The sequence below is a fragment of the Charadrius vociferus genome, unplaced genomic scaffold (assembly GCF_000708025.1).
Source record: "Charadrius vociferus isolate BGI_N301 unplaced genomic scaffold, ASM70802v2 scaffold663, whole genome shotgun sequence".
In the NCBI taxonomy this organism is placed as follows: Eukaryota; Metazoa; Chordata; class Aves; order Charadriiformes; family Charadriidae; genus Charadrius; species Charadrius vociferus.
In genome coordinates, this window is record NW_009647670.1 from 393,968 (window position 1) to 412,542 (window position 18,575).

General features: G+C 37.7%; 1 protein-coding gene across 1 annotated transcript; it reads right to left on the minus strand.

Annotated features, from left to right (window-relative positions):
* Nucleotides 1-1,921: 1,921 nt before the first annotated feature.
* Nucleotides 1,922-17,640, minus strand: PDPN (podoplanin). Its single transcript, XM_009881069.1, has 5 exons — nt 17,571-17,640; nt 5,323-5,408; nt 4,572-4,704; nt 2,432-2,467; nt 1,922-2,037 (listed from the first exon to the last, which is right to left on the minus strand). Exons 1-5 carry the CDS (start codon nt 17,638-17,640, stop codon nt 1,922-1,924), a joined length of 441 nt encoding a protein of 146 aa, XP_009879371.1.
* Between the last annotated feature and the right edge of the window lie 935 nt (nt 17,641-18,575).

Genomic DNA, 18,575 nt, shown 5'->3' on the forward strand with positions numbered 1-18,575 from the left:
ATCAGTGTCTAACGAGTTGGTTGTAGACACTGCACTGACAAGTCAAGTAGCAAAATAATTTAGGAAAGTTGAGAGAAGTTTAAAACATTTTATAAGTTTTTTTTAAAGAAAATAAAGAACAATTATTGTAAAATGAGACCATTTACATTATAGTTTTATTTCCAAAGCTTGGGTTGATATGATAGTTCATGGCACATGAAAGAAACAGAAAAGCAAATGTAGAGAAGTTGACATGTTTAACAAGTACTGACAATATGGATTATTGTGGTTTTGTCTTTTTTTTTACACCAAACATGATGCATTGCAGCCACTTGACATACAAAGCCTTTACTCTGAGCCCTGTGCTTTCAGGTACATGAATATGCCATAGAAATGTTGCAGAGTCCAAAGATGCATTATACCTTATCAACATAGTCTGATACAGTGTTGCGCACATATCAAACAAGCCAACTATACAGTTAGAAAATGAGACAATTGTAAAGAAAAAAAATTGTATACACTAATTCAAAAGCTTCTACATGTCAGCTCTAAAGTGTGCTGAGTAACTGGTTAAAGTGACCCATCAAAATTGGGTATTTTCCAAGCACCCTTTAATTCAGGATGTGTATTTCAATCCCTGCATGTCTCTGCAAAAAGAGAAGACAGGAAATTCCTGGTGCGACAGTCAGATGAGCAAGCTTTCAGTTGGTAGGCCAGTTCCAGCTGGGCCTACCATATTTTTCCACATAATGACATAAGTATCAAGAGCAGAAAATCTATATCAACAGTGGAAAGATTTGAGCTTTCAATATCTAGTATTTTCTAAACTTGCAAATAAATGGTTCTCTGAAGCTAATTCCTCCTTTTTCATACATAATTTGGTAGATAAGCATGTCACAAGCACCTAACCAGCCAAAAACACATACAAGATTCTGGGTATGTATTTTAAAGAAATGCATAAAATGTAATGTGAAATAATCTTTGGTAGCATTTAAAAATCAAGCTAGCATATATTACCTGGAAATCACATTTCAGATGTAAATCTCATTGCTGCTGTGTTTTTTCTTACTGCATAATCTCTCTTTCTTCTAGTAAACTCCTGGTTAGTAAAAATCCTATTAAATGTTCCATACTCTGTAGTCTGGGGCGGGGGGAGGGTCCTTAGGGTTATGTGGGATCCCCATAGATCTGGAGTTCTTCAACTGTATTTTCTATGGATCATCTTCTCACACTTATACAGGAATAGTCTTTAGTTCTTACACAATAAGAAGCACTTATTTACTGGCATAGAATGGCTTGGTTGCTTGTTTCACCCATTTTCAGGGCCTGTAAAACAAAAAATATAGACATTTTATTGTTGTTCATAGTTACCCAAATGTTAGTTAGATGATCTTTTTTCCTCCCTCTCCTTGTCTTTCCTGTCACTGCTTTATTTCTCTTCCCAGTTCATATTTTGCTTTCTTCTAATGCTGGGTGAACAGTATTTGTTAAATGTAGTGTGGTTGTCTAACAACTTTATAGTTTGTAAAGCACTTTGGGTGCTTTACAAAGCATCTTGTTGGTACCAAACACCTTCCACAAATGACCAGTGTAATAAGATAAAGATGACTTGTCAGTGTTCACATGTTATCCAGCACTTTCAGAAGTTCATCCTGTAATGCTTTGTAGTGAATTTTATCTCTGTGCAGTAGAGTAATCCAAAACTCATGCACCTGATGAATATTATAACAGCATGTATACAGTATCTGGAAAACTTTTCTGAAGCATGTGAGGGGGTTTATATCACCCACATCACACTGGCAGCTCTTGCTGAATCAATAGGCACTGTATAAATGAAAATAAGTTATTTTGTCGAAATAGAAGCATTAGAAATTTCCAAAGCAATTCCTGCGGCCTTGCTGAGAGGATGATGCTTGTTTGAAAAGCCTAATTAGCAATTTACTTACGAGTACCTGCCTGACATCTTCCTTACAACAGCGATGATTATTCCTGCAAGGATTCCAACTGCAACTATGATTCCAATAATTATTCCAACAAGTGCAATTGTTTCCAGACCACCTGAAAGAGTAAATCAGGAATGTTAGCATGTTTCTCTTGGAGACCATTGATAAAAGGCTACTGATAGAACTGAGTGTTCTGCTGCATCCCACTCCTTGGGGAAAGTTCCCACATCTTGTGAACTCTGGAGTAGGCTTGGTAAGTTCAGCGGACTTGTTTGTAGCCTGCAAATGTGCCTTTGGGCTGGAGAGCTCCATATAGGAGGGCTCCATATAGATGTGGCTATGGAGATGGTAATCTGATGAACCAGGGGAGGCAAGTCGGGGAGCAGGTCATGGCTCCTCCTGAAATTTTTATTTAAGAATAGCATGGGCATAGCTAGTGGCTTCTAGAAGGTTATCGCCTGGCAGTTAAGTTCTCCCTCGTCTCTATAATGAATTCTTTTGTTTAATACCTTTTTCAGTTTTCTCTGGTTCCCCACTCAGTCCACCTGTAAAGCCAGAAAGAGAATAATTAATGACTTGCTCTGGTTTGTACAGAGTTTTGCATCTCAATTCATAATGCTATATCCAAGGAAAACTTTTATCAACTGTAATGGTTTGAGGGCTCTGTAATAGATTGTTCTTTTTATAGGAAGTGAGAAAACGAAAAGCTTGAGAGAATGCGTACAAAGAGCTCTCTGAAATAATAGAAAGAAATTAAAATCTAAGGGACTGATTGTCATCTAATATATACTACTGAAACTTAAGTATGATCACATTAATATCAATAAGTATATACCTGGTATAAAATAATGATAATTAAGACAGAAATCAGATTTTAATTGTCTGATTTATGCTGATAAAATTTTTCCTTGCTCTCAGTGTTATTTGCTGAACTACTCTTTGTCTATTTATAAAGGCTTTTTGTCAGTGTAAAAGTTCCTCAACCTTCCTGAAATAGGTTGTTTTTTTTGTGTATAGAAGACTGTACAAAATCTGTTTATTACACCTCTCCATTTCTGGAATTGAATTTGTAGCTGAGTCCCCATCAGAAACAGATGAAACACAAATGCTACTTCTAATTCATTAGAACTATGTCATTCCAAACCTTTAGCATATTCATTAGGAGAAGTCTGAAAATTTTATCTAAAATTCAAATCTGCCAAACACTGCCTCTGTTATTTAATGGTGAGCCAAGACAAGAGGTCTGCACTGTCAGGAGAGACAAGCAGGCTGGGAAAGGAGATAAAAGCACATACAACTTTTAAACGAATGTGTCTGATTTATTGAAGGATATGAAACTGCTGCAGAACATGGAAGCTTCAGAAAGCAGCTAGTCAGAGAGAGAAGTGTTTGCTCATGGCTTGTTGTCTTGAGGTAATTGGCTTAGGCTACTTAGGGGAGAAGTAGTAAACAATATACATACTACAGGACTTTGTAGAAATGCAACTGCCACCGGATTTGATTTAACTATCTGTTTCAAAGCAAAGCCTATATGCTAAAAACAAACTGACTTGAAATGTGATTGACAGACTGCCGTTCCTGTGAATTAAGTCTCACTAATGTATTCTGATAGGTGAATGTGACATACTTGTGAGCCTCACAGGCTTCCAATATTTGTAATCTGATTTCTGAGTTTGTACTTGGGGTAAAGTGCGCTCTGAGCATCTGTTGGCAACAGATACTACTGTCCACATAAATCAGAGAAACCATTCTTCATTTAGACACTGTCCTAAATTTGCATTTAGTTATCAAAAAGTTGGTTTGACAACAAAAAGACGTCTTCTCTTGTACCGGCTCATCTGACCATTTTAAAGTGACATTCATGAAACTTACTGATGCTGTTACAGGACTGGAATATTGGAGCAGAAACTGTGATGTTTGTGTTCTCTTACTCTTTACTGATATGCATAAGAGTGAACCACTAAGAACAATCCTCGTCCAAAAGCCAGATAGAGCAGTGTCCATTTATCTGTGCCCATACATTCTTCTGTACACAATCGGACACAAAAGCGTAGAGACTCAGCAGGCTGTCTGGAAGACGCTAAGCAGGCATAAGGTAAACAGGTCAGAATGCACTTTATCAACTTTTGCACCAATTTGTTGCTCAGTGACTACTGTATGGACATGGGTACAATTTGCTTTGTATGTGCATGACAGTAATTTGTGTCTCCAGGGAAGCTAAGGCAAACAACTCGGCAAAAATTGAGAGGGGAGCCAGATTGTAACAGTTATGGGTTCTGCGTTTGAGGATCTTTGAGTTGGTTAAAAAAAAAAAAAAAATTCTGGAGAGCTGTTTGGTTGTTTTTTTTTCATACTAATCATCTCAAAAGAAAGTGAAGGCTTTGGAGAGTTATTGCCTGTCTTGGAGTAGAACTGGCCGTGCACTGGTGAACAAAATGGTATAGCTACTCATTCCTTTTGTCAGCACACATCTGTTATGAAGCTAGGATGTGGAGTGATTATTAAGGAATAATTTGCCTTTCAAAAATCAGCAATGCTGCCTTTGAGAGCACCTTAAAATTGGTATTTGAATTTTCCAGATATTGTTTTGTAGGTGGCAGTAGAACTTCGGTATAATAAAATAGAAATGAAAGGTGTTTTTTTTTTTACCATCAGTATTTTCTGTGTTAGCTTCATAACCAGTAGAATTTTCACTGTCTTCAGTTGGGGCAAATGCACTTTCTGTGGTCATCAGTTGTCCAAACTGCAAGAGATTTGTTACATTGTGTAGTCTTGTGGGCAACTACAAGAATTGGGGGAAAAAGAGGGAAAAGAAAGCCTCAGTACAATCAGTCTACATGTATGAAATTAGCATTTAAATTTCTTGGTCTTTCAGGTCCCCTGTGGCTGCTTTCTTAGCTATCACCTGACATCTTTGACTTGTGTACAGTGACCAAAAAAAAAAAAAACCCACCAAGAAACCAAAGTAAGGTGATTTGGCTTCTCAGCTACAGGCTTTCTAGATCAGATGACCTCTCAATAGGACTACAAAAGGTGTAGGAGAGATCTACAGCGTGTTGCAGACCTGGTTTTTTTTGGCTTTTTTTTTTTTTTCACACTGGTTTGCTGGTTTGGCTTCACTGAAGTTGAGAGTGGTACTGAATTAGAAGAAGCAAATGGCAGTGAGTAAGCAGGTTAAGAATGCTTTTTGCAGCACAGAACTGCCAAAACCGTTTTCAATTTTGTCACTTTCAACCTGATTGCTTGCAAAGCAAAAGCACTGGTGTTCAATCTTTTATGTTAGAACTAAAGGTTATTCTTTATAACTTACAATGATTATTCAAAATCTAAGCCATAAGACAATACCAGGAATATGAAATCAGGGTAACCTAAAGGAACCTTTATTTAGAATGATACTCACCAGGGTTGGTAATTCTTCAAATTCTGTATCATTTCTGTCTCTGAAATCAATTGTTGCACTTTCTTCTCCTTCTAGAACTGAGCTTGCTGAATAAAATTTTAGAAAATGAGTTAGGATTTTACTTGCTAGTCACATGTTTTGGCTACTTTGACATGTAAATTTTATTAAGCATGGGATCTGTGTAGTGTTCCATCTCCCTGCCCCTGTGCGAAATTATTTGGATTAACTTTGAATTCTGCTATACTCTTGTACAAAGCTGTAGGACAAAGAACTTAGGTACACACCACTTAACCCTGGCACAACCTTGAAACATTGGTTACTAAACACATTGTCCAAGAAAAGATTTCTTTTTTTTCTTCTCTCCTGGGTGGATGCAACTACTCCAAATTTCAAGTTAGGCATTAGCTTATGTTTTTGGATAAATTACTTCACGCATCTTCCATTTTCTAAAATAGCAAGAGCTTTCTCCCATCTTTCAGCTCATTTCCAGCTGCAACCTTTATTTTTAGAACTATCATTAATGTTTATGGGTATAGCTATAGTTTAGAAAATATTCCTACAGAAATCTATTCAGAGATATTTCTAAAGCTGCAAACCTTACTTGCCATAATTTGAATTTTTTAGGTAACAATATAAGGTCTTCCTTTTTATTCTCAACCTATATATGTCATCTTTATGATGGATATTTAAATTTTGGCCCACACAATGTTCTTCCTTTACAAATACAGCCAGACTTCATCAACAGGAAAATTGAGATGGAACAAGGTAGAACATGAAGGATATGGATATGTGAAGATAACTGGCAGTATCAGGAAAATATTGAAAACAGAAGTATCATTTGATTGAGTTTCTTCCTGATTCATAAATTTATGACTGTACACAGTATGATGTTAATGTAGTGTGATATTTCTTGAGAGTTTCTAATTCACCATGAATATAAAGCTAGGTGAGGCTGCTTGTTACGCTGTTGCCTGGCGCATAAGAGTGCTACTAATTCCAGATACCAGTGTTTAAATTTAAGCAAAGAGCTAATAATAGACATTGTCCTGAGCGTGAAAACTTCAGGCAAAAACCCCTAAAACTTCTGAAAAATTCTTTCATGGATTCAAATTTTGCATCTAACTTCTATTTATTTCAGCAATCGGAGCAAAAGGTTGTCCAAACACTTTCAAATTCAGTTTATACTTTTTCAGCATAGTACTGAGTTTCTGCTCAGAAATATTGCAATGATAGCTGAAAGTTATGTGAATGAACCGTGTTCATTCTCTTCAAAAAGCGGACAACTTTTAGGGGGGTTGGAGAAAACCCCGGATGCTCACACATCGTTTCCCCATGATGTATGCAAGGTAACAGTTATCAGCTGCTGATAGGTTAATTATGAACAAAGAAGACCTAATCCTTTTTTCCTTTGCAAGACAGTTTGATACCTCTAATTTGGTAAATAGTAAGTGGTAGATTGGTAGTGCTGTGTAGTGATCTCTTCAGGGAGGAGGACAGCTATTCACAGGAGTTATTTAAAACCAGAGATTTACTGCACCATTTGAATATTTTATGTAAGAAATTTTCATGACCTGTTTGATTTAATAAAATCTTAGAAATGTTTCTACTAACTTCACCCGTTTTTTAGTGACCTGCAAATATTCTCATCTCCTCTGTATTTGAAGTTAGGCTATTTCTGAATTGTTAGTCTAGTTCCAAATAGTAAGACTATTTCTTATGGAAGACTTTAATACTCCTAAATGCACTGCCCTACTTGTGTTGTATATGATATAGAGGAAAATAAACAATTTTTTTTCTGTGACTGAAATCAGAAAGAACAGGCATTTTGCTGGATACCAGTCAAAATTGAAAAAAGGATAGAATCACTTTAGATCAGCTGCACATATATCACTTGGAAATTATTTTTCTTTAATTGTGTGTTCCATTTAACTTTTTTTCTTTTTTTTTAACTGCCCCTTTTAAAATAAAAATATAATTTCAAATGAAAAAATAAAAAATGCACTGGTACTTTAAAGGGAATTTTTCATACAAAGGATGAATGATTTGACATTGGGAAAAAAAAATATCTCTGTTTTTGCTTGAAACTCTTATCTGAATTCTAATGGAAACTTGAAAATATTTTTCCTTGCTCCCAAAACTCATTTTTGAACCAAACTAAAAAATTTTCATTCATCTCTAGCGATGTAAGACTGAAAGCTTTTTCCCATTGCCAGGAGGCTCAACACTGACCTAAAATTAGATTTCTAATTCAATGTTTACTCAAGTAAACAGAATTTTGTATTTTTATACCTTTTTAAGCCTGAATACAGATAGACTTCCTATTTAAGAGCCAAAAGGGTGTGCAAGTAGTACTTTAGGCACTTAACAGATGAAGAAAGTATATTCATGTTATGCCAACATGAGGCTTAATATAGTGGCTAATTAAGCCAGCCTATCTCCCAAAAGTCACCTTATAATCCATGGAAAGATTAGAATAGGCCAGGGTAAATCATATTTCTAAGTTAGATGGTAAAAATAACATTTTGGTCATTTTTGATGGAAATACCCCAGGTAAGCAGCCTTGAAAATTTTCTTTTGCGATAGCACAAAGGGGGCTTGACTTCTAGGTGTGTTGTTTTAGCCACATTCTAAATACCAGGGCATTTTAAGGTGTGGCACTACTTTATAATACTTACTTTTGCTTATAAAGTAATGTCTTTAAAGTACAACATTGGGATTATGCTACGGAAAGGTTAAGTGTAAAGAAAGAAATAGCAATAGAGCTCAACAAGGTGATTTGTGTGTAGACTGGTTTACCTTGTAATCCCAGTTGCAACTGAAAAAACATCCTTTATTCACTAGTTGCAAAATAAGCACAGATGGAGAAGACCAATTACCAGAGGAAAAACTCCAAGTAGAAAGTGAAATAAGTTTTGTGTGTTTACAACAAGCAGCTTATTCAAAGAAGCGGCTTGTACTTTTGGCATGCCTGTAGCTTTCAGCCCTGAAGAATTAACTGATAGTGAAGGCAGGAAAGGAAACACTGTCACAGAACAAATGTCTAGAGAATTAGTGAATGTCACGAAGAAACATGAAATAATTATTCTTTGTGTGATAAAGTTATTGCAGATTCTTGGCAACGAGTGACATGTAGAGAATCCACTTCAGTGCATTTGCCCTCAGTGTGCAGTGATTGACAAAAGGAGGTGGCCCAGATTAATCTTGCCTAATTTTAGGTTCTTAATAAAGGTGCCTAAATAAGGTGTCTGCCTGCCCTTATTTTCTTTTATAGTCTGTAGGGCTTTATAGTCTGTAGGGAAAGATAAATACTTCCAGACGGTAATTCAGCTCACCTGAGATGTGGGTCATCCTTGGTAGTGCTGCCTTTCCTTAACTGTAACTAGAATAGTATGGCTCCCTGTTAGCTTCCTAAAGCTCACAGATCGAACTGATTCCGGTCAATGTCAAGGTCTTGTCCCAGCCCTATCCAACCTGCGTAATACTGTGTTCGAGCTGAGGTCCTGTATTTGCTGGAGAATAGTCCCTGGACTGTATTGCCAGGTTTGTTTTTCTGGACAGACACTGGAGGTGGTGCGGGTGGTAGTTAAGCAGACACTATTACCAAAAGAAAGACTGGGGGGTAGTTTGTTGTCAGTGTATCGCATTTCTAGGAAGGAATACGTGATACTACACAATGCTTTGTCAGAGAAAGTCATAATAAAGTAAAAAATATTTAAATGAAATTGAGAGAAACTATTGGACTTGAAACGTCTTTCCCTGTATCCAGTACAAGGCATATATACCACTGACATCAGAGAGATGCAAATGGGATGTAAGGGTGTCTGTGCTTTAGTCATTTGTTGGTTTCATCTGATGTGGGTCAAATGTAGCAAGAGCCATAGGGTTAAGTAGTGTTTCTGCATATGTTCTTAATATTATCTTAGAGGAGGCTGTAAATAAAAACAGTGCCTCACAGTGCTTTGTCTCCTCCTAGCACTATGGCCTCTTCTGTTTGCAGCTATACATTGCTGTGGATGTGAATTAATCATTGCAGCTCTTGCTGCCAAAGTTCCAGCTGGGTGCATTTCAGTTCAAAGTCCCCAGCTGCTATCAGGCTGCAACTTCACACACCAGGAGAAAATTTGATGTCTTTAAAAGTTTAATACTGCTTTGAAAACATCCCATGGTTAAGCATCCCATGACCTACTTAGGGGAAGATGAGCTCACTGCTCGTTGTTATGCATGGAGTGACAGTTTACTAGAAAAACCTCTTAGGGTTGCTTTCAAAGCACAGTGGTTGTGTTGGAAAGGAGAGTGAGTTGTAAAAATGTTGTTCATTAGCATTTCTTTCAGGTATCTCCAAAACCAACAAAGATACTTTTGAAGATGAAAAATGTTGTAGGATCTTGTTTCTTTCCCAGCAGTCTGAATAAACCCAGGCACTAGTGGGCAAAGGCAGTTGTAAGCCTGTATTTTAGCTTAGTCCTTGAAATAGGAAGCCCTCAAAATAGGATGAGTGATAAGAAACCAGTAGGTAAAAATGGCTAACCTTAACAGATTCCCTCTAGCAAGAACTGAAATAAGCTTTATTGCTCATTGCCCCTCTGCTACTTAGGAAAAAAAAAAAAAGGCAGCTTCAGTTATTTATAACAGCTAAAAAAGTTAACTAGTATGTTAACTGTCAAACAAAAGCTTTGATCTTAAAATTCAAGTTTATTTTTGTCTGTATCTTATTGATATGTTTCATCCTATCCAGCTGTGCTAGATTGGTGCTTTGTGGAATGCTTCTCCAGAGGAGCAAGGGAAGGAATGTAGTGGGACGGGTCACTTGGGAGATACCACTCTTCTGTTTGAGCTATTACTGAGCTAACTCTCTGGAGTTGGCTCATGTCTTTCGGTATCTGCTTACTGAACTGTTACAGACCAAGTGGTGTTGTTTGAAGGACTGAGGATGTATGTGTGTGTTAGCCATCCTGTTTCGGCCAGATTTATCTCACCATTTATGTCCTGATAGAGGAATTCCCTTTCTGAGGAAGCATTCTTCACTCACAGCTCTTAATTTGATTGTGAGCAGTCTTAAAATCAGTATCTCATTATTGGAACCCTGTTCAGCTGTAGTTCAGTGAAAACTTTTATTCATGGTGGTAGATATCTAACAAAAATGTATGATTTGATAAGGTATCTGCCTTTTGAATACTTGATGTCTCAGCAGCAGCTCTGTAGTTTTCAAATACAATTTTGTCTGTTATTTGGCTTCATCTTAAATTTAAAACTTATTTCAGTCAGGTCCAAAATCTACCTCATCAGCTTATGTTTCTCTGAAAGTAGTTTTCCATTGTTTTTCTAGAATTGCTAAAGCATTTTCAGATATTTAAAAAAAGCATATAAGTGACTCTTTTTTTTTTTTTTTTTTTTTATGTGAAATGGTTTGACACTGCCAAATCCAGGCTACAAAATTGTTTGGCTGAATTGAATGTGAGGCTTTGAAGAATATAATGTAGTGGATTCTGGGTTTTGCCTTCTGGATTTTGAGCCTTTGGGCAGTTAAAACTTTCAGACTTTAGGAAGGCAAGGAAGTTTCTTGATGAGAACTAAAATTTTCATTTGTACCTGTGGCTCCAGCAAAATTCACGATATCTGCAGTATCCTTAGCCTGTTTGGGGCCACAGCACCGGCATTTTCTGTTTTTCTATTAATTCTTTCTTGAAGTTGGATTAATATATCATGCCATGACAAAGAAAAATGCCCTGGCATATCTTTAAGTGTCTAGACTTTTTGTTGTTCAGGAGGAAGTATGTACTGTCTGTGTAAATCCTGGAGAGCTTAATGCAGTTTCCTTATACGAAGACTGACAGCTTTGCTTTATACAATGAAGGAAGCTGGATGACAAAATACCATGAACCTTGGAAAGTATCTGCCAGTTGAAAAATGGTCATGATGCCAAGGAAGGATTTAGCTCAGCCTTATTTTAGAGTATGACTGACTGTGTTCCGGTATTCCATGTAGCTCATGATGACAATGTTTTGCTGAATTGTCAGAAACATTTCCTCTGGTCACCACACCCTACTACAGATGGTTTCTATTGCTGCGGCTGCCTTAGCCAAAGGAGCAAAGCCAGAGTTTAAATCTACAGTGCCAAGTGGCAAAGAACCACTCGGCTGCTCCTGAAGTAAATCACATCTTCTGAATGTTACAATATTCTACATTGCCCATATATAGGAGACCCACAGAAAAGCAAAACAAAATATGCTTTAACTGGGCAGATACAGAGAAAAATAACTGCTCTTCAAGTGCTTGCTGTATGTATATGACCCACAACCAAAGGTATGAAACAAAGCCACAAAAGGAAAAGGTGGTAACTTACTAAGCTTTCTCTTATGCATGATAAAATCAGCCACAGAGCTGTGGGCATTAAGGAGGAAGAGACTGCTTATTATGGAGTATTCCTTTAAAATACTCCTTGCAGAACTAGAGATGAGTCTTCTAAGGCTTATGCTTTTAATAATGTTGCTGTGTCAGTCTCTGATTTCTTGTCTGGTAAGTAGACTGACCTCAGAGTTGCTGTCCCATGAACGTGGGATAAAACCACTCTTAGATTTGCTGCCCCGTGACTGTGTGGCAACTGCTAGTCTTACTCGTAATTTGTTTCCTCTGAGCAGTAAGGGTTTGATCGGGGCAACAAGACTGGCGTTGTGATCAAGGTGTAAGTCTCTCTTGCATCATTCTCTAAGTGGCACCTAAAACTGCAGCATTCCAGTACTGTGTTTATCACTCCATGGCTGACAAGGCTATGAGCATTGGAGCTAGGACGAGGAGAAAAGTACAGATTTTATGGGGTGTGCAGCAGAAAGCACACAATCTGTGTACAAATATTGGGATATGTAAATGCAGACAAAAGGAATTAAGAAATGACCTCTAATACAGTAATAAACTAATCTTTTCCCTGAATCACTTCCTTCCCAAAACTCTGAGTCTGTAGCTATATGCCCTTTCACAGCTGCTTTGATGAAGGTTACTAACCCCTTGTATTTGCCAGCAGAACTGTTTGCACGAACACTTCTTAACTCATTTGTTTGAAATACGCATGCAAAACACTATAACTGGAAACTGGTTAGGCTTTAATTTTCACACAATGATTTTTGGCTAGCTGCTTTCTATTGCCACACAGCCAGCAAGATCCATTCAAATATGTTTAGTCTGACTTTCATACTAATAACTTACTAGCTAATATTTGGATGGGTTTCATAGTCATAAAAACATTTTAATATGCATTTGGAACAAAGTGTGTCCCCTTTACAGATTTAGCAGCAGCTCATATACTACTTAAGCCCAAGAGAATACATTTGCCTGAAATGGTGTACACAGTGGAATTGTGCCCTCATAAAGGATTATTCTGATGCAATTTATGCTGGATGTTGTAGTGTTTGTAATCAACAAATACAAAGATGGAAAAACATGAGGAAGTCATAAAGCAACATGAGAATGTGCATAGCATCACAGTTTCTTTTTCCTTTGAGAGTCTTTTGCCAGGCTTCTGAGACAGGCAGTTGGAAATCAATAGTAAATTTATGTCTTATTTTTCTCATTTGTTTCTCTTTAGAACATCTGAACATACCTATACTCCCAATTCTACATCTTTTTCTGAAATGCTCTGTAGCAAGTTGAGCACCACGCAGCTATGTGAGCTTTGCTGCAGCATTATTCCAAACTGAGAGTATGGTATGTGCACACACAAATCGGAGGAGGCCCTTTCGGAGGCTGCCTGGCCGCAGCATGGGTCTGGGATGCAGTGAATAGTAGAACCTGGCAGCATTTGGGTTCCATCCTGTAGTCCCTGACCGCATCCAGACAAAAAGCAAACAAACCAACAAAACAAATGTGCAACTGAGACAGACCATATGTTAGAGCTGGGCAAACAGTAGTCATTTCTGTGGTACGCATGTATGTACGGCTTGCCTCAGATGACACAAGGGTGAAACACTGCATGCTTCTGTCAGAGTCCAACAGCCTGCATGTTGTGGGCTATATCCTTCCTTTACTGTTTTTTTTTTTATTATCTTATTAAAATGTTTTTTTATCTCTCTAGGTTCTCAGCTGCTTATTTGTGCAGATGACTTACAAGTACTAGATCTGGGTATATGCCTGGGTTCAGTGGAAACCGTTGAATTACAGGAGCTGAGAATCTGGCATCTCTGTTTCCAGTTTTCACTGTGCAGCCCGAGTTTATGAAAGGTCCACTTGTGAGCTGTTAAATATGACTATATCCTTTGCTTGTAAAGTTACACAGATTCAAAGACGAACTCCTGAGATCAGATGGGCAAGCCCCTGCTTTCCCAATGAAGAGAAAGCAAATTTTATCTGTTCTCTGCTGGTCTCTTACTAAGACACTGCAAACTACAGACTCACTAATTTGCACGCCCACTAACTGAGATCCAGTAAGATGGTTTTCTCCTTTTAGTGATAGTCAAGTTTCGGGTACTGGATGTGTAGAGCTAGATTCATATTATGCTAATATAGTCTACAAAAGGCATATCTGGGGACATGTGCAAGTGCAGTCATTCGTCACACAGCCAGATGCAGGGTGAAAGGTTTTGTCATGCTTATTTAGTAGGAAACTGGCTCCCTTTTGGAGTCACATATGACTGTTCATTTTGGTTCTTCATTTTATTTACTACCAGCAGTTACAGTATTTGATTCTCAGAAGAGTTTAGAGTTGCCTGACTTCATTGTTTAGTTTTGCCACTGAACTGGGAACATAGTTTGGGTAAATCAAGATACTTTTTAAAAAATCCCTTCTTGTAATTTTGTCAATTCTGGGTTTTAGGATTTTGAAAAATATAAACTTTTAGTCTTTCATGTTTGACTGTAAACTTCCATTTCCTTTCGTATCCTATAAAGACTCTTCATCTAAGTTACCCTGTCAATGTGCTTACTTTTAGTCCAAAACAAATGTAAAGTAACATGACCTAGTATAAACCTGTTTAATTTTGAGACTTGCATAAGGAGTTATAATCTAGTATTTGCCTCTAGGTAAGATTAGACACGTGGATAGTTGATCGAGCTCAAGTGACATGTGGTAACTTGTTTAACAATCATGTTAATTTTTTGTTCATGTTATGTGACAGCCAATAGAGTAATCTCCTGCTCTGCAATGATACTTGCACCATGGGAGAGGCTTCAAATTAGGAAATGTGTTGCCTCTGTAAAGCACTCTTTTGAATGCTTGTGCTTTTAATTGTTTGATTAATGCTGTGCTCAGAAAAAAATTTAGGCCAACTTCCATTTCAGCTCATTTGGTCTGATCCTGTCTGCGAAGACTTGCTTGAGTTTTTATGTGCTGAACAGGATCACAGAAGGACAAAAATGTATCTGCTAATCATTCAATAGGAAATGCTTTAGTCTAAAAATTTGTCAGCTTGTGTAGTGTTCAGGGCTGTCCTTGGCTGTAAGAAAGACAAAATACTTGGCTGTTTCAGTCAGGATTTAAACCATGAATGGATAACGCAAATACAGCATGTGTGAATGTGTTTTAAGTAGACAGTGATGTAAGATTTGTTACTAGGTTTTCTTCCTGTATTTTTGCTAATTTCTGCCATTAATTGTATTTGGAAGCTCACATATGAAGAGTGAAGTGAATTCATAAGCTAATTTTCCTTTTCTTCCACATCAGTGTAGTATTTTAGGCTTTTATGGCTTTGTCTTGCTTTGTGACCCAATTAAAGGAGCCTTTATCCTTTCTTTTGGAAACCGTGTTGCTGACTTTGGGACCGAGTATTCCTATTAAGACTAACACAAACCCAGGAAATTTTAACATAAATCTTCATTCATTTTTAACTTACTATTGTTAGATGTAATTTGCATGCTTTCTATGAGCAAAGAATGTTTAAGCGTTGTTGTCTTCTCCTGTAAGATTCAGAGGCTTTCACCGAGATTTTGTTCATAGGTTGGCTGGTAGTCCTGTTCAGTGCTAACGGCTATTTTTCAATCACATTTCTAGTTCACAGTTGTCCTGAAATTATTTCCGCACCTCTGACTTTTTTGTAAAGTTGCAGCAACTTAAAGACTGCAGATACTAATGAAACTACTCAAATTGCATATCACTACCTGGAAGGGGAAAAATGCTATGCTCACAACTCGGATCAACAGCTGAATTCAGTTTATTTGGCAATTCAAGGAGGAATTTGGAACCAATAATAAACATTTTGGAAATATGCTTCCTGATTGAAACAAACCTGCTTTTCTTGGTTCAGTCTCAATCCAGAAAATGGAGTGCCCAATTAAGAGTAGCTGCAGATTTATTTATGGCCTGACCAGGGCTAAGGGCATCAGAATCTGATAAGGAAACGTCTTTCTCTAAAACCCTCAGTCCAAATTGCCTACCCCAGAGGTTCAGGTACCTGAATATACCCACTCCACCTAGTGCTATGCAAGCCAAAAACATTCTCTGTCAGTGCAGTCAGAGATTGATGAAGGTGGCATTGTCATTTTAAGTCTGTTCTAACTTGTAATTGCTAATGGTTATCAATAAACAGCAGTGATACACATGCTAAACCTGTGGGACTTCCTTATTTTATATCTGGAGTCTTTTTTCCTGGTGTATCTTTTGGAAGTTATCCTAAATGACTGACCCCATGGGAAGAAAAAGTCATAAAACCTCAACAGACACGGAAAGCCTTAAATGCTGTAAACCATGTTCTAGATCCAACTATGGAGTTCAATGCAGACTATAGTGGTAACAAAACAGAGGCAGAACCTTGCAAGCAGGAAATATTTTAACATTTTTCTGGCTAATAGGGTTTCAGTCTGATTGTTGCTGGACTCCTTCTCAGAGTTGAGACAAAATATGCTTAAAAATTCCCCAAAAGCCTTAAGATAAAAGACCTTTTTTTTTTCCTGTAATTCTACTATCCTAGAAACTGCTTAAGATAGTTCTAGAAAATTGTGGTGGATTTTGCCTCATTTCTAATGGCGTCAAGCTTTGGTACTTTCAATATTGATGCTTTTAAGGATAAGCTAGCCGGGTGAGCTTTGAAGTGCTATCCCAGAGACAGCCTAGAAAGCAATCTTTGGGACTTGCCTAATATTTGTTGATTTTAGATTTTCTGTGAAATTTTGAGGCAAAACTCCAGACTTTCAGCCTCATTCTGACATACAGAACACTAGGAATTCCCATGAGAAGTTTCAAGCCAGCATCCACGCGTATACTGTATGTTGATACAGCTCCATTATTTCCAGCAGAATGATACTGACTGTCACCAGGCCAAAATCAGGTCATATGTTTCAGTCAGGATCCCCAAATCCAAGTCAGACAAGTAGATTTAGGCTTTGGAAGACTAGTGGGTTGAGTTTCAGGTTATTGTTTTCGGAGTGCTATTCCTTGGACGTGTTCTGTGGCAACGGTAGCTGTATTTCGCTGCCACAGCCATACTTTCTGTTTGCGCATCCATCGTACATCAGGCACATTGCCTGATGGCCAATTCATTCCTAATGAGTCAAATACTACGCAGAAAGACTGAATTTGAATGTTATATTCCTGGAATCAAGTACTGATCAGGGTAATTCTGATTTATTGTTAACAAATCAGACTCTCCTCCTTTAGCTGTAAAAAGACTTAACATCCGTTTTACCTTTAAAGTGTATGTTGTAATTTTCTTATAAAACTCCAAAACAATAGTTTGTCAAATAAACTTTTTCTGAGTAGATACGTAACACTTTTCAAATCTGTCTTAGGTAATCATTCTTCCTGGTTTAGTTTCCATCACTCGTATATATCGCTTATGGCCAAGTTAGTATTAGCAAAACCCCTCATAAGGCTCACATTTAGCTGTTGTAATGCCTCTAAATACAGACGCTAAACTCTTGAATGGAAAGATGTGTAAGTTATTTTCATAGTGAGTTTCACCACCTGAATGTCAGTTACAACTAAATAATTGCTTGCAGTCTCCTTTGGGTATGTTACGGTGAAACTGAAGACATTTCCAAGGTTGTTGATGTAATGCCTTCCCTGACTGCTTGTACTGTTCCCCTTCCCTTACAGACATACACAGAAAATTCTTTTCTAATAGTGCATAACTCAGCCCATCTGAAAACTTTTGATGTGTTTCTCTCCTGATTACAGCCGTAGTAAATGCCCAGTAGTAGCTTAAGAATTCAAAAGAAAGTTTTACAAAGAGGACAGAGCAACTATATATATTGCCTATGAGTAAGCACACAAACTGTTAAATCACAGGAAATGACTGGAAATAATTTTAACCAAAGTTCCTTCTTACCTTCTTCAGCAAGTGCTACGAAAGGCATGCTCCCTAGAACGAAGATGAAGAATTGAACTTTAATGAACATCTTTGATCTGCTTAGAGAACCGCTTTCCAATGCTGACACCAGATGGATTCAAATTCTGAATAATTTTGTTAGAGGCAGGAGAGAATTGAGATCACAAAAAGAAATCACTGCAAAAAAGACTTTGGTATTCCAAATATTCCTTTAACTGCTGTAGCCTAAAGGGGGAAGGTTTTCCCAGATGATAACTATACAGCTAAAGAAAACTGCGTGGAGTCGGCATTATTTTCTTTAGCCAAGGGGTGGGAGCATGCCTAAGGTGGTCCTCAAAGGCGAGCCAGGCCCGCCCTCTGCACTCTGTTTGGTCAGTACTAAAATTATGATCTCAGCCCAGGTTTAAAGTTACAGGAGCTGCTGTGGCTTTCAGAAGACTTTTATTTAGCAAAGGGGGAAAGGGTATTTAGGCAGAGCGAGGTGTTCGGGGAGTTCCCTCCCTTTTGCAAACTGTCCTTAAAAAATATTTGAGGAACAACACTAAGGACACTTTTCCTGTTATTTTCAGCAGTGAACTGATGGTTTTTTCATTTCAAAGTGAGCCCCTGTGTTTATCTGAGCAAGTGTTGTAGTGAATGTGCATTTAGGGATACTGAAATAGTTTTAGGACAGGTTATTTAATTCTGCAGTAAATACTGTCTGAATTTTTCGGCATGTCTAAGTCTCCCTCAACTTGTGTCCTCAAGTGACACCCTAGCTGTACTCTAGCATTTATCTCTGGCCACAGGCTGGCCGGCCTCAGTGTGCTAATGTCACCCTGCAGAGATAATGGGTTTTTCCTTGTGTGTAACCATTAGTAGTGCAGCTGTACAATGGTCTGTACAAGACTAGTTATTTCTATATGCTTCTGTGCATCAGCATTGCGTGGCATGCGTGCAAGACTAGATCAACTCTCTACCAGCATCTGTAACAGATACTTTTTCTGACAAATAATGGTGGTCAGA